Source organism: Calliphora vicina, chromosome 5 (assembly GCF_958450345.1).
Source record: "Calliphora vicina chromosome 5, idCalVici1.1, whole genome shotgun sequence".
NCBI lineage: Eukaryota > Metazoa > Arthropoda > Insecta > Diptera > Calliphoridae > Calliphora > Calliphora vicina.
The window spans coordinates 70,743,170-70,758,095 of record NC_088784.1 but is presented as its reverse complement, the minus strand read 5'-3'; the positions used below and the strand labels follow the sequence as shown (position 1 = coordinate 70,758,095).

General features: G+C 30.7%; 1 protein-coding gene across 4 annotated transcripts in view; it reads right to left on the bottom strand.

Annotated features, from left to right (window-relative positions):
- Positions 1 to 14,926, bottom strand: part of LOC135962498 (zinc finger protein 37-like) — a 35,907-nt gene that overhangs the window by 6,726 nt on the left and 14,255 nt on the right. The window contains exons 3-4 of one of the 4 annotated variants that reach the window (XM_065514462.1): positions 4,054 to 4,441; positions 3,686 to 3,989 (exon numbers count right to left, since the gene is read on the bottom strand). The exons of 2 other annotated variants lie outside the window; for them this stretch is intronic. In XM_065514462.1, coding sequence (XP_065370534.1) covers positions 3,834 to 3,989; positions 4,054 to 4,441 — 544 coding nt within the window. In that variant the 3' untranslated portion in view covers positions 3,686 to 3,833. Of the gene's footprint in view, positions 1 to 3,685; positions 3,990 to 4,053; positions 4,442 to 6,722; positions 7,186 to 7,255; positions 7,635 to 14,926 lie in introns of those variants that run through there. One more of the 4 variants, XM_065514458.1, reaches the window with a different exon arrangement.

Genomic DNA, 14,926 nt, shown 5'->3' with positions numbered 1-14,926 from the left:
TTGAGTGCAAAGGTGTTTTTTCTGAAAATTTCATTATTCTAATGTACAGTTTGACATAGTGAAGATTTGAAGGGGTGTGTACTATAGAAATACTATTCCACTCGGAGAACCATAGGATTCATTGTGATGTGAAGAGAAGAAATGAAATTGGAGCGAAAAAGGAAGAAGTCAGGTGACATAAAGATAAATAAAGTGAAACCTCCAGTCCAAAGAAAAAATAATAAGGACAGGATAAAAGTATAGACTGGGATTCACAGAGTCCCGTTACCTAAAAATAGCCAGCCTATTCCCCTGATAAAGCCTTATAGATTTCCTAAATCATATCTAACTATGTTTATCCCCTTGTTCATCATGGAATATTTTCCCTCTGCCTGAGACCCTGTAGTCTAGGACTGTTACACAGAATATGTTCCACTGTTTTTAGTTCCTCAATATCCTCGAGAAATCTACAGAAGTCCTGTGCGCCCATATCCCATTTACCAATGAAGGCTCCACAATTGATATTCTGGTTGTTTTTGAATCCAACTTTGGTCATATAGCCATGGACACCCAACATTCCGCCCTACTATCCAGGATTGGTTCGTAGAGTCCCGGAATCTTTCGAAGATCAACCTATAATAGTGGCATATAGGAAGTTTAACCTCCCAGTCCCTGCTAATATATTCCAGATTCAAACCCTGTGTGGCCAGTTTATCTGCTATCTCATTTCCCTGTATGTTACAGTGCACTGGTACCCAATTATCAGAAATGTTTTCAATAACTTTTTCAAAACGTTGATTTATTTCCTTTAAATAAACCGGATACTTTTGATTGCAAATAAAAGCCGTTTAGTAGTTTGAAAATCGTAACAACTCTTTATTTATTTAAAATGTACAACAACAGAATTGTGTTTTTTTATACACGTTTATAAATTCGCAGAAATGTGTGTCTGTACTTTATAATGAACAAGAATTCACTGGAAAATACAGCACACTTTAAGGCACTCAGTTCATGTTTATTCGAATAGCGTCTCTGATAAACTCACTAACGACTGCAACCTCTGCCACTATTTATAACACTGCCATCTGCACTCTAGATTGTTCTTTAACTGCCAAAGCTCGTATATTCGAAGCCTAGAGTTTTCAAATACACACGCCATCTCTGGTGAACTTTCTACAATGTTCTTTAACTGTCAAAACTCGAATATTCGAATATACGAGTCGCAGCAAACATTCAGCGTTGACATACTTATGCCATGTTTCCACGGCAGTCTGAATTACTTAATTCGCGTTTTGAATTACGATTGCGAATCAACCTGTTTACACGACAACATTCGTAATTCAGTTTGACATTTATTTATTTCTTCTTGTTTTTTTTCTTCTGTTTACATGTTTTGTTTTTTTGTTTATTTTGTTTGTTTGGTGCGAATTTTAAATTTGTAATTTGGCAATGGATAAAAAAGGTAAGTAAAAACATAAAATTGTAGTAATTAAACAAATATAATTTAATTATTATTTTAATTATTAGAAAAAAGAAAAAGTGCAAGCAAGTGTGACCAGGGCAGCGAGCGGGCTTTATTAGAGGTGTGGGCTGAAAGAATGGCAGAGCTGCTACTTCTACAAATGAATTTAACTTTAATCAGACTTTTTATTTCATTTAATTTATTTATTTAATACAAAAATCTTTTTCTTTATTTTGTTTTGTTTTGACATTTTTGTTTGGACAGCTGATTTTGATACATAAATAATCGATAAAAATTAGAGATGACAGTCATTCGTTCGTAATTCATAAGGTAATTTAAACTGAATTACGTACGAACAAGGTAATTCGCACTTGAAATTTTGTATGGTGAATCATGTAATTCAGTTCGTAATTGGGGGTTGAATGACGAATGAGAGCGTGAATGACGAATGAGAGCGTGAATGACGAATTATGCCGTCGTGTGAACATGGTATTACAATCAATGATCAACTCAAAGCTTTTATTTAATGTTAATAATGCCCACAGATATGTTACAGTTTGAGAGGCACTGCTTTCAAATAGCATTATGCAACTTTAAATCAGCCGTTAAAATCATTATATTAGAATTCAAGTACAATTTCGTAACAATATAAATTGACCACACGTTTTTTTGTGATACACTTTTAATTATGTTATTGTCCACCAATATTGGTTTAAAAGGTTATTTTCTCTAGATATCCACAATATAAAAAATAATTTCAAAAATCTTTCCATAAAAGAGGTAAAAAGCGTTTTAAAAATGGTCGAATTTCGGCCACTGGACGATCCTAGCATTAATAAATCGCCATGAATACGAAAATAGACTGGTATTGAAGCTTCAAACTTGCCGTCCACGTAAGATTTCGGAGAGAACAGAGGGCGTATTAAAAAGAAAGGTAGACGAATTTCATAAAGATATTGCATTTAAAAAAAAGTTACAAACATTTAAAGTTGAGCTACGCGCCTTGACATGCTTATTTCTTATAAAAGTCTGCAATTACAGTGAAGTTTCAGGTGCTGTTACTTTATAAAACTGTAAATTTGTTTACTTTCAAATGCAATTCTTTGTAGTTGGGAATGTTATCAATCAATTCTATTTAAAATTCTTTAAAAAAAACAAACCAAAAATTGTATATTGATAAGCTAAATTGTTAAAACCTCACACTGTGCATAGATTTAAATTTAAAAGTTTCGGTTTGTTGGAGATTGAGTTGAATAACAGATTCGGTTCGGAAAAAAAAGAAGATTTAAGTCGGAATATAATGATTTTCATGATCTTAAAAAAATAAAAAAATTCACTGGTGCATATATATACAAGTCCTGACTAACTCAATCACTATTGCCATTGCTTGAATACTGTAGAAGTTGTCATTATACACACGATAATTTCAAATCACACACGGGCATATAAACGTCCATATTTAAGGGACGGTAACATGATATTTTACGGTATTACAAAAGGATAATAACAAAATATCCAATTCCAATTCCACACATTAAAATCTTTGTGAACATTTATTCAGGCCTGTCACAGAATTCCATTCCGATCGAAAGTGGAATTAATTCCGTTTTTTGCTTCTTCAGAAAAAGTAAAACGAAAATTTCTTTCGGAATGAAACCACTTTCAGTTTTCAAAGTGGAATTGATATTTCTTTATAATTATTTCTTTTTCTAAAACTTTTAATCAGTTACTGAAGCAAAAACTTCACATTTGCTTTAATATAAAAAACGATGTTCAAATTAAAATCAGAAATACAGAATTATTACAAATTTTTGGAATTAATAAATTACACGGAATCTGAAGAACCTAAAATGAAATCGATCGGAATTGTATCTACGGAATTGAAACCATTCCGAACAAAATGTGTGGCAGGCCTGATTAAAAACCATCAGAACAAATTTATTAATTTATCCAAAAAAAAAAATTTAGAGTGGAATTATTGTTTTTATGGACCTCCTCAAATATCGAATTCTGCAGAGAAATTTTAGTTTCTTCTGAAGAAGCAAAATACGGAATTTATTAAAATTTATATCAGAATGAAAGTCTGTGTTAGAAAGTATAATATAAATAATATGGTTTTAAGATTAGTTAAAAAATACCGATTATTTATAACCAATCAGACGCCATAGAGGTATAATAATATTTTGTTTAATTAAAATAATGTAGTTAGCTACAAAAAAAGAACAACCGCTTAAAAATCCTTAATTATTTCATTAGTACTTTTGTTTTTATTATTTTTTTTTTCATTTAAAATATAAAAGAACAAATTGCTCTTGTTTTCTAAGTACATAAAATACAAACAATAATAACTAAATAACTTATATTTACATCTACGAATATAAACTATTGTCTATTAGGGACAATCGGCTATTTTAATCATTAATTCCGTTTTTGATTTTCCACTATGAAAACGTCTTCTATGATGATAATAATTAGAATTTGACTTAAACGTCGCATGGCATTCAGCACATTTATACAAAGACATGCCAGTGTGTGTGGCAATATGCTCCTAAAAGTATATAAAATATATAATTATGAACACTTAATGGTGGCTATTCTATAAAAATAATTACTTTCAAATCCAAGGGCCTCTTAAATGCCTTATCACACAACGAACACTTGTGTTTGCGCTCCTTTTCATGGCGAAATATCTCATGAACTCGTAAGCCCTTGGCCGTTGTCGACACGTGATTACAAATTTTACAACGATGCTCCTCTCCATTGTCAACATGTATGTTTTTCATGTGCGCCCTAAGACCCTTGTTGCCTCTCAACACTTTATCACAGATGGGACATTGTTGGGGTTCTTTATCCTTTCGTGGATTTTCCGAATGATGATATTCGATGTGCTTTTTGAGCGTGAATTTATTTTTAAACGTATTGCCGCAAATATCGCACATACACGTGCAGACGCTACTGTGAACGGGCAGGTGAGATGAGAGTTTACTTTTGCTGGGAAATCTAAAAACAAAATAAAATTTACGTAACACATAAAAAATATTGACTGATATAATATTTACAGAGCAGAGATTTTCCAATGTACGAGTAGTTGCTATCATAGACACGTCATAATATTTTTGTAATTAAAAACAACTTTAGGAGATTTAAATAGATAAATCTTTGATAAAACAAATTAAGTTAATATTAACAGATAAATCATATACATACTTTTATTTTTTTATATTCTGAGATTTAAAAAAATTACTTACAACTTAAATGAATTCATCAAATAATTTGGAATACCATAATTAAGCTAGTTGATAGATATTTTCTTTATAGAAGAGGAAACCTTAAGACTTCCCTTGTAAAGACTGTATCGAGTTATTTTTATAAAAATTTAAATTCTAAGTAGAATGAAGAATAAAAAACTGATAGCCAAAAACCTAATTCATGAGAATGTATTGCATGTATTTTGTTATTGTATCACCCGTATGTGTGAAAAGAGAGTAATTTTTTCCATTGATATTTCCTCTCCTTCCGTTCTAAGCGTTTATTCTTTGGATAGCGCCGTAAACTCTTAACCAACAAATATCAAACGTCCAAAACATTTAATCTCGAAAGAACACCACCATCAGAAATATTTCACAGCTAAAAAATATTGTTATTCAGGCATGTGATGAAAAACGATCGTTTTCAAAACTGAAATCAATTTCAAAAACGATTTAGGTGTGATGAATTTCGATTGATTTCATATTAAATTTTTGTTTAATTACGTATCATTTTTATAACAAAAAACAACAAAATAAGCATCCATTTGTTTACCTTAATTAATGTGAAAATTTAATTTTAATAAATTCCCTTTTAAACAAATTCGAATTTGAAACTAATATGACAAAACGATTTAAACAAACACATCGCACCTTTTGTCGTTTTCAAATCGTTTTTGCATCTAAATCGTTTTTTATCACATACCTGATTAATACGTTTTTAACGAATCCGCCGTTGTTGATGCAAATTAAATGTTTTCGAGTTTCGCAATTTCTTTATTATAATCAAATTATAACTAAAATATTCATCGAATATTCGTAAAAAGTTTTAGTAACAAAGCTTGATGGCAGATGGATGATGAATACAATTTCTGCTGCCTAATGTGCTAATAAACAAGGTATGTAAAGATTTACGGACAAAAACTAATTTATTTCTTCTATGGCCAGTTTATATTTCAGAATGTTATCCCATTAAAAACGTACTCCTCGCTGAGAAAATTATGAATATGATGTTTAAATAACATAGAATTTCGTATTCCAACGCTCCAAAAATTTATTAAATGCAATGCCTAACACAAATTCTTCAGTCATTAGAAATAATTACATTGTCCAACAAATTGAAACTTTTTGATTGGAACAGAATAGCGACTGAAAGGACATGTTGAGTAGATCATTTTTGTAGAATAAACTTATAGTCCAGCTGGTCTGAATATTTTTTTACATTGGGTCAAAGTTTTAATTTTTTTTATCGAAGGGAGCATTATACTAAATGAAAAAAATGTTATAAGTTAATGTCTGAGAGAATTCTTATTGTTAGAGTTATATTGTGGAATTTTATGGGGATAATTTTTGTGGAAGATCTTAACCCTCTAGGCCCTCTCTTTAGCGGTCAATTTGACCCTTTTTTCGAGAAATTCCAAAAAAAGTCCTTTCAAAAAAAAAACATTTAAGGATTATAATATTCTACGAAAATTTTAGCCGGAAAATTTCAGTGAGGGTCACCAATGATACCAAAGTTGTAAATAAAGCTCTTTACGCTTAAATAGCAAAATAACACGCAAACTCGGGGTTCACATTTTTTAAAAAAATTGACAAAATTCCAAAAATGATTCGAATGAGCTGAAATTTTAAGCTCTCATTTAAAAAAAGTGAGACCCAAGGTGGTGTATAATTTTTCTAATTAACAGTTTTGATATCTTTGGTGACCCTCAAAGAAATATGGACCGATTACGCCACCAGCCCCAAATCCACACAAAACATTGACTTTTTTGGAATGCAGTGGACGCTCTATGAAATCATTTGAATTGGTATCGTCCCACATTCGACAATTTATCTTGTTGACGTAACCATTATGATTTTTTTCAAATGAGGACTTCGATTAGAGATTGAGCTAGCGAAAGATTTATTTTATAGAGGAAAATATGGGTTAAAGATTTACTTTATAAAGGAAAGGAGATATTAGCATAAAACCACGACTATCTCGATTTTTGTCTTATTTTTTATCTTTATAAAAAGTAATCTAGAAAAAATTGTAATTTTTTTCACTGGTTAATATTTTATTATAAAAAAATCGCTATAGGCAATTCCATATGTAGTATATACAAACGTTCTTACAAAGAATATATACAAATAATAATTTTTTTATCACAACTACTACGGCAAGCCAAATTGAGCGGCCGTTAAAATGTGTGAATTTAACAAAGTAGGATTTATTTGCATTTCTGATGTAACATTATTGACATCGGGTGAAAGCATAATAAGATTTTCATGAGATTCTATATTTGAATCAATAAAACGTCTTTTAGAGCGAATTTTATTAGCCGCGCCCGATTTAGCTTGTTTTATAATATTGGGTGGCATAGCTTGTTGTTTATAAGCAGCGTATTCGGCCTTATGTAAACGCTGACGATGTTTATACATATTAGCGCTAGATGAAAAGGTCATGGGACAATTGGGACAGGTATACAAAGCTTCGCCCGTATGCACAGAAATGTGTTCCTGTGAAATAATACAAGAAAATTTATGATAAATTGATGTGTAGTCGATTTCAATATAGTTCCACACTTACTCTCAAATCTTGACCCCGCTTGAAAGCCTTATCACACATATTACATTTGAATTTCTTTTCACATTTATGATTTAAATAGATGTGTCGCTTTAGGGCACGTTGTGTAGTCGATACTTTGTTACAAATGCTACAACGATGTTCTTGGCCCATATTGTCGTGCATATTTTTCATGTGGGTCTTTAAACCGGACACGTTGCGATACCACGTATTGCAAATGGTACATTGTTGAGGTTCGGGTTTTACCTCAGAATGTTCGGATTCTTCGTGTTTTTTCATATTGTAATTGTTTTTAAACGTTTTACCACATTTATCACATATTTGCCGTTTTGTTGGATCATGACTGTGCATGTGTTCACGCAATTTACTTTCAGAAGGTAATCTGAAAATGAAATGGATATTGTTTTGGTATAGTATTTTATTCTTTTGTACAACATAAAAATTGTGTTATTTCTCTTACCCTAAGTGGCTTTTGCAAAAACGTGTAAATTTATAGAATTCACTTAACAAATATACATATCATTATTATTTTTTATTAATGGACTTAGCACATTTTCTTATAAAATTGGTTGTTTATTTATACTGTTAATAACATTGTTATTGGATTTAAAACTCTATTTTGTCACTAAATTTTGCTCTCAAAAGACAATGGAGTAACGTTTTTGATATCAGGACTCGAGATGATAATAAATTTCAAAATTATCCAATATTTCTTTAAAAAAATTATGATTTACATTTTTTATTAAAATTAAATAAACTAATAAAATAAGTTTGGCACTATTATATATTTAATAACGTAGTTATATTCAATTTCATTTGACTGATTTTGCAATTTTCACAAAAAAAATGGACTTAGAACGTTTACCACAAACTGGACTTACCACATTTGCACATCACAGTATAACAACAAGAAAAAACTAAAAAATTTGTTTAAAAAATGGTGTATTTTTATACCCTACACCACCATAGTGGGGAGGGTATTATGCGTTTGTGCAGATGTTTATAACGCCCAAAAATATTAGTCTAACACCCACCTTAAAGTATACCGATCGACTTAGAATCACTTTCTGAGTCGATTAAGCGATGTCCGTCCGTCCGTCTGGTCGGCTGACTGGCTGGCTGTTACATATTATTTTTTCGGCTCAAGGACCAAGCCTATTTAAACTGGCTGAAATCGGTCCACTATTTCACCTAGCCCCCATACAAATGTCCTCCCGAAATTGGACTTTATCGGTCATAAATGTTTAATTTATATATGTATCTCCACATATTCCGCTCCAAATAAGTTTTATATACACAAAATTCATGTCACCAAATTTTGTTACGATCGGTACATAATTAGTCATAGCTCCCATATAGACCCGCTTCCGAAAATCACTTTAACGTGCATAAATCGCTTAAAAATGTTGGTAAACACACAAAATTCAACATAGTTAATTTTAATATAGACATAAATCACACGACCTAATTTCATAGTGATCGGTCCATAATTGGTCATAGCCCCCATATAAGGCCCACTTCCGAAAATCACTCAAAAATATAAATTATTGAAATTTTAAAAGAAATTTTTTTTTGCTCTTTTACTTAGTGTAGGGTATTATATGGTCGGGCTTGACCGACCATACTTTCTTACTTGTTACTTATTCCAAGGTTTTGTATTACAATCTCAATTTTTATAAGAAGTGGACTTAGCCATTTGTGCGAAATTATCGTATGTTAAATTTTTACATAGTAAAATGTTATACCTATATTCGCTATATTTATGGAAATATTACTAAGTTAATTTTATCATATGTGAAATTTAATTTACTAGCCAAAGCAAAGAAATTTAATAATAATAACGCTCTCCTATAGAATTTGTTTTTTGTGACATACGATTCGCGCAAAGGGTCCGATATGACGATTTTGTATGTTATCCGATTCAAAAATGGTTAAGAATTAACCATAACGATAAAATGTGGGAAGTTTTGCTTTACTTTACACAAGCAGGGAAATTGGGTACCATAGGAATTGAAGCCGAGAGACCTTGAAAGACGATTTTGCATGTCCGAAATGATGCTTGAAGCCCGGCCAACCAGACGAAACGACACCAAAGCCAAATATACATTGCGTTAAGTTAATTATAATTATTTAGTGGGAGCAAAAGGATCCTATCTATTCTGAGCTTTTGAAATCAGACCAGATCCTCACAGAGAACCTGTACCGAACGAAACAACCAGAATATATCCCACGAAAGCCGGTTCTACGCACCGGAATGACCCGAGTTTACTCGGCCAAGGGATGTCAACTCAGCAATCGCTGCTGCTACAACAACAACAACCAGAATATATGGCCAGACATGAAATCGAAATTAGAAGAATAGATATGTGCACGTAATTGTCGAGACATAAAAAACAGAAATTGGTTAAATAAATTTAAAGTTATTAAAAATTCCCCAGGCCATTAACGTGTCTCAGGCCACTAGAACAAAAAATGTAGGGACAAAATTAACATATTTTGGGAAATATTAAAATAAAAGCTCATTTTTACTTAAAATATATCCATAATTACTTGTAAATATATGAGTTTTTGGCTTCGTAGGATACCGTTAATCTATTCGCAGGTATAACCAAAAAAAAATATTTTTTAACGGCCGTTTCAAACTCCATTTTAAAATTTTTAAAAATTTTGTTAAACAAATTTCAGAATTTGTTTATCATCTTATATGGGATTTATTGAGAATATAAAAGGAAATAAAAATATGAAAAAAATATGAAAATATCTATTATAGTTTTTCCGTAACTTAAATTTTGCAATTTTCGAGAAAAACTAATTATTTTGCCATATTTTGGAGAATGATCTCAATTTCCTTACTGTTACGAATTTTAAGTAGAACCTATTCAGAATGTTATATTCCAGATAATTCTAAATATACTTTGAAAGTATTACTAAAATTGGGAACGGTAAACCTCAAATCGTGAAGGAATTTGGAATTTCTAATGCAAAGTTATATATTTTTGATGAAACTTTAGAAAAATTTAACATGAAGTCTAGTATTTATAATAAAAGCACACAAATGGAAATTAACCCTTAATGGCACTCAACTTTTAAAATCATAAATAACCCTTGTCAATTTCAATAGTGTTGATAAAAATTTGATTTTTCTAAAATGGAAGATAGCTTTTTGAGATATCTTTTGTGTTAAGTGTTATCCTGTTTTAATGAGAAAATAATTTCTAGAAAATATTAAAATCTACGATTTTTTAGCTTTGATACGAGATCAAAAATTATAAAATCTGACAACAGTTCTAAAGTTATTAACAGTTTTACTTTAGGTATTTTGCACACATCTATTTAAAAATATGAACCTTGAACCGATATGAAAACCAAACTAAAGCGAATTTCGGAATTCTAGAGAATTTAAAATTTTGTTGTTAAGCAAGTATCCTTATAGACATTAATTGTCACTAATGTCTGATAATTCGGCTGTCTCCAATTTATATATTTTGGGTAATTTGTCACGTATGTATGTGCTCTTTGTAGTGCACAGAGAAGTCAATTGGTAATCTAGCGTAAATAGAATTGTCGCTTAAGTGTCTCTAAGTAATCTAAAGTGTAGTCACTTTAAACGTTTATTTTGCACTGAACCGGTTTTATACAAATTGTTTTGATACAGTTAATTTTCGTTTTGCTTAAGTATAATGACATCCCATGGGATACACAACAATTTGTTTAGTTTTAAACAAATTTGTTTTGTTTATGTAATATTAGAAAGCATAGCTTGTTCTTTATAAGCCTCATATTCAGTCTTATGTATAGTTTGACGATGTTTGTACATATTAGCACTGGACTTAAATGTCGTGGGACAAAAGGTGCACTTGTACAAAGCTTCTCCCGTATGCACAGATATATGTTCCTGTTGAGTAAAACAAGAGAGTTCAACATCAAATGAATTATTTCAAAGTGCTTCCCAACCACTTACTTTCAGATGCAGACTCCTCTTAAAAGCCTTACCACACATATGACATTTGAATTTCTTCTCTTCAAATGTATGATTAAAATAGATATGTCGCTTTAGGGCACGTTGTGTGGTCGATACCTTATTACAAATATTGCAGCGATTGTCTTGTCCCACACTATTATCATGGATTGTTTTCGTGTGGAATTTTAAACCAGCCAAGTTGCGATACCACGTATTACAAATGGTACATTTTGTAGGTTCTGGTTTTAACTCAGAGTGTTCAGATTGTTCGTGTTTTGTCATGTTGTAATTGCTATGGAAAGATTTGCCACATTTGTCGCATATTTTTCGCTTTTTCGGATCATGAATATTCATGTGTTCACGTAATTTAATTTCTGTAGGTATTCTGCAAATAAAATGTTTATTTTTGATATCATTAAACGATAGTGTTATTTATTTTACCTTAAGTGGCTTTTCCGAAGCGGGTAACAGAAACAAATTCACTTTAGAAAAGTTTTTCTTTAATTACTAATGATCTTTTAAACGAACAATGTATCACTATTTTCACACAATTTTTACATTTACCACATTCTCCTTTTTAATATTAATAGGAGATATTTCTGTGTTTCTCAATAATAAAGATTTGAAGATAACTATGATTAAAAACGATTAGAATTAGTTTATTACATGGTTTATTAGCTCATTCTTGAAAATGTTGATAAAAAATCTTACTAAAAGTTTTGTAAATGCAATTTATTTCTACTTTTTACAGTTTGTGAAATGTTTGATAAATATTTCCCTATATACACATCTGCTCAAAATAATAGATACACCAAAATTTATTTTTTAAAAACGAAAAAAAAATAATGGTATATTGTAAAATTATAAAAAAAATTCTGTCGATTTTTATTTATAGTTAAAAGGAGAGTAAAAAACAAAAACAAAATATTTCATAATTAATAATAAATATTATAAAGTAAATTAAATTTCTTAAATTTCGAAAAATTTGGTGCTCATAATAATAGATACATTTTTAAAAATTCTTATTAAACAAAAGCTAATAAATTTTATCTTAAAAAAATTAGTTTATTATTAAAGTAAAGCTAGTATCCAGTATATCCACCTTTGTTTTGTAAAACTTTCTCCACTCTTCTGGGCATACTGGATATCAAGTTCTGACACTTCTCCAATGGAATATCGTACCATATTTTTTGCGTTTTCTCCCATAAATCGTCTTTATTTTTGAAAACTTCCTTCGAAAGCCTTATCTTTAATTCACTCCACAAGTTTTCTATTGGGTTTAAATCAGGGGATTGGCTGGGCCAGCTTAAAATAGGTACGTTATTCTCCAAGAACCAGTTTTTAACTAATCTTGAACTATGTTTTGGGTCGTTGTCCTGCTGGAATGTCCATATTAATGGCATATTTTCCGATGCATATGGAAGCATTACGTTTTCCAATATGTCTCTATACCCACTAGCATTCATGGTATCTTCTATTCGGAATATCGGACCAACACCATTCCATGAAAAGCAACCCCAAACCATTATGTTTCCCCCGCCATGTTTTACCGTCTTTTTTGTAAATTTAACGTGGAATTCTTTTCCTTTTGGTCGGCGTACATTTCTTTGGCAGTCGTTTCCAAACAAATTTATTTTTGTTTCGTCGCTCCATAAAATATTTCTCCATTTTTTTTCGCCTTCACACCCGGACCATTGTAAGTGCTCTTTAGCAAATTCTAATCTTGTCTTGATATTTTTTTGGCGCATTAGTGGCACTTTTCTGGCAATTCTTCCCGGCAATTTAGCTTGTAAAAGACGACGACGAACTGTTTGTGGACTGATTTCGTTACATAGCTCCGCAGAAATAGCTTTCGATGATATGAAAGGGTCTTTTTTAACCATAAGGACGATCCGCCTATCTGTTTCTGGACTGGTTTTCTTTGGTCTACCGCGAGTTTCACTTTTTTGTTTTTTAGATAAAGCATTTTGGACAAAATGTAAAGATCTTCCTATGCTCTTTGCTATTTCCCGTAATGATTTTCCTTGATTTCTCATCGTTTGAACAATTTTTTTCTCATCTTCGGTACAATGATGATTTCGTCCCATTTTCTTCAAAAGAGTCCTATTTTTTATAAAATTGTTGCTAAAATTTAAATTATACTTACTGTTTCACGTAAATAGGAACAAAAAATTGCACAAAAAAAAAATTGTATATAAACAAATTACAAATTACTGATGTGTATCTATTTTTATGAGCAAATAATTTTTTGTAATTCAAATAAATTCGTTTTTAAAAATCAACATGAAAGCAAATAGTTGCCAGATTTTTGACTGACATGACATTGCCAGATAGAAATTTTAATAATATGATGTATTCTTAACGCTTGCGAGGAAATTTTCAATGTTACCGCCATTTAAATTTTTTCCAATTAGGTGTATCTATTATTTTGAGCAGATGTGTATATCTACACAAATATTTGTACAACGTTATTATAAGTAATTTCGTGTTCGATTTTAGCTGAAACCACATTTTTTTATGACTCAAAACCAGCTCAAATCACTCGACAAAATGCTAAAAAACTCGGTACAGCACATAAATTCCCTACACCAGTTCTAGGTTCAAATTGAGGTTATCCAATTTGAAGTTAGACGGTATTGAACATCTCGGTCAAATGCAAACTTATCGTTTCGGAGCAAAATTCAAACATTTTAGAGAAAGTCTTCAACAGCCTTCATCACTTTTTATCGCAAGCTATCTACATTTGGGTGGCCCTTAATAAATGAAAATTGGATTTTGGCCATTCTCACCCCCCAGTTTGGTGAACATTAGTAAAAAAATCATCCTGAAAAAATTTTAGGTACATCGGTTGGGGTTAAGACGTGCCGCAAGCCTTCTGAAGTTTTGAGATGCATTTACAAGGGGATAAAATGCATTTTTTTCAGTTTTTGTAAAAATTTTGCCATTAAAAAATTACTTTTGTAATTTAATTTAAAAGAATCGAAATGTGTACGTAATTGTCGTTCTAATGAGATATAAAAAACAGAAATCGGTCAAAAAATGTTAAAGTTATTAAAAATTCGCCAGGCCATTAATGTGTCTCAGGCCACTAGAACAAGAAATGTAGGAACAAAATGAACATATTTTGATAAATATTAAAATAAAAGCTCATTTTTACTTAAAATATGTCCATATATACTTGTATATGAGTTTTTGTCTTCGTAGGATACCGTTAACCTATTCTTAGGTATGAACAAAAAAATAAAATTTATTTAACGGCAGTTTCAAAACTCTATTTTCAAATTTTTAAAAATTTTGTTAAACAAATTTCACAATTTTTTGATCATCTCATTGGGATTTATTAAGAATATAATAGGGAATAAAAATGTGAAAAAATTATGAAAATATCCCTTATAGTTTTTCCGTACCTGCGATTTACATTTTGAAATTATCGAGAAAAACCAATTATTTGGCAATTTTTAGGCCAATGAGCTCTATTTCCTTATTCTTATGAATTTTAAGCCAAACTTTTTCAGAATATTATAGTCCAGATAATTCTAAATATACTCTGAAACTTTTACTAAAATCGGAAAACGTTAACCCTTAAATCGTGAAGGTCAAAAGTCAAATTTTTCAATATTTGGAATTTCTCTTGGAAAGATTTCGAAATGTTCGAAATGTTGTATATTTTTGTGCCGATTTTGATGAAATTTAACAAAAATATAACACAAAGC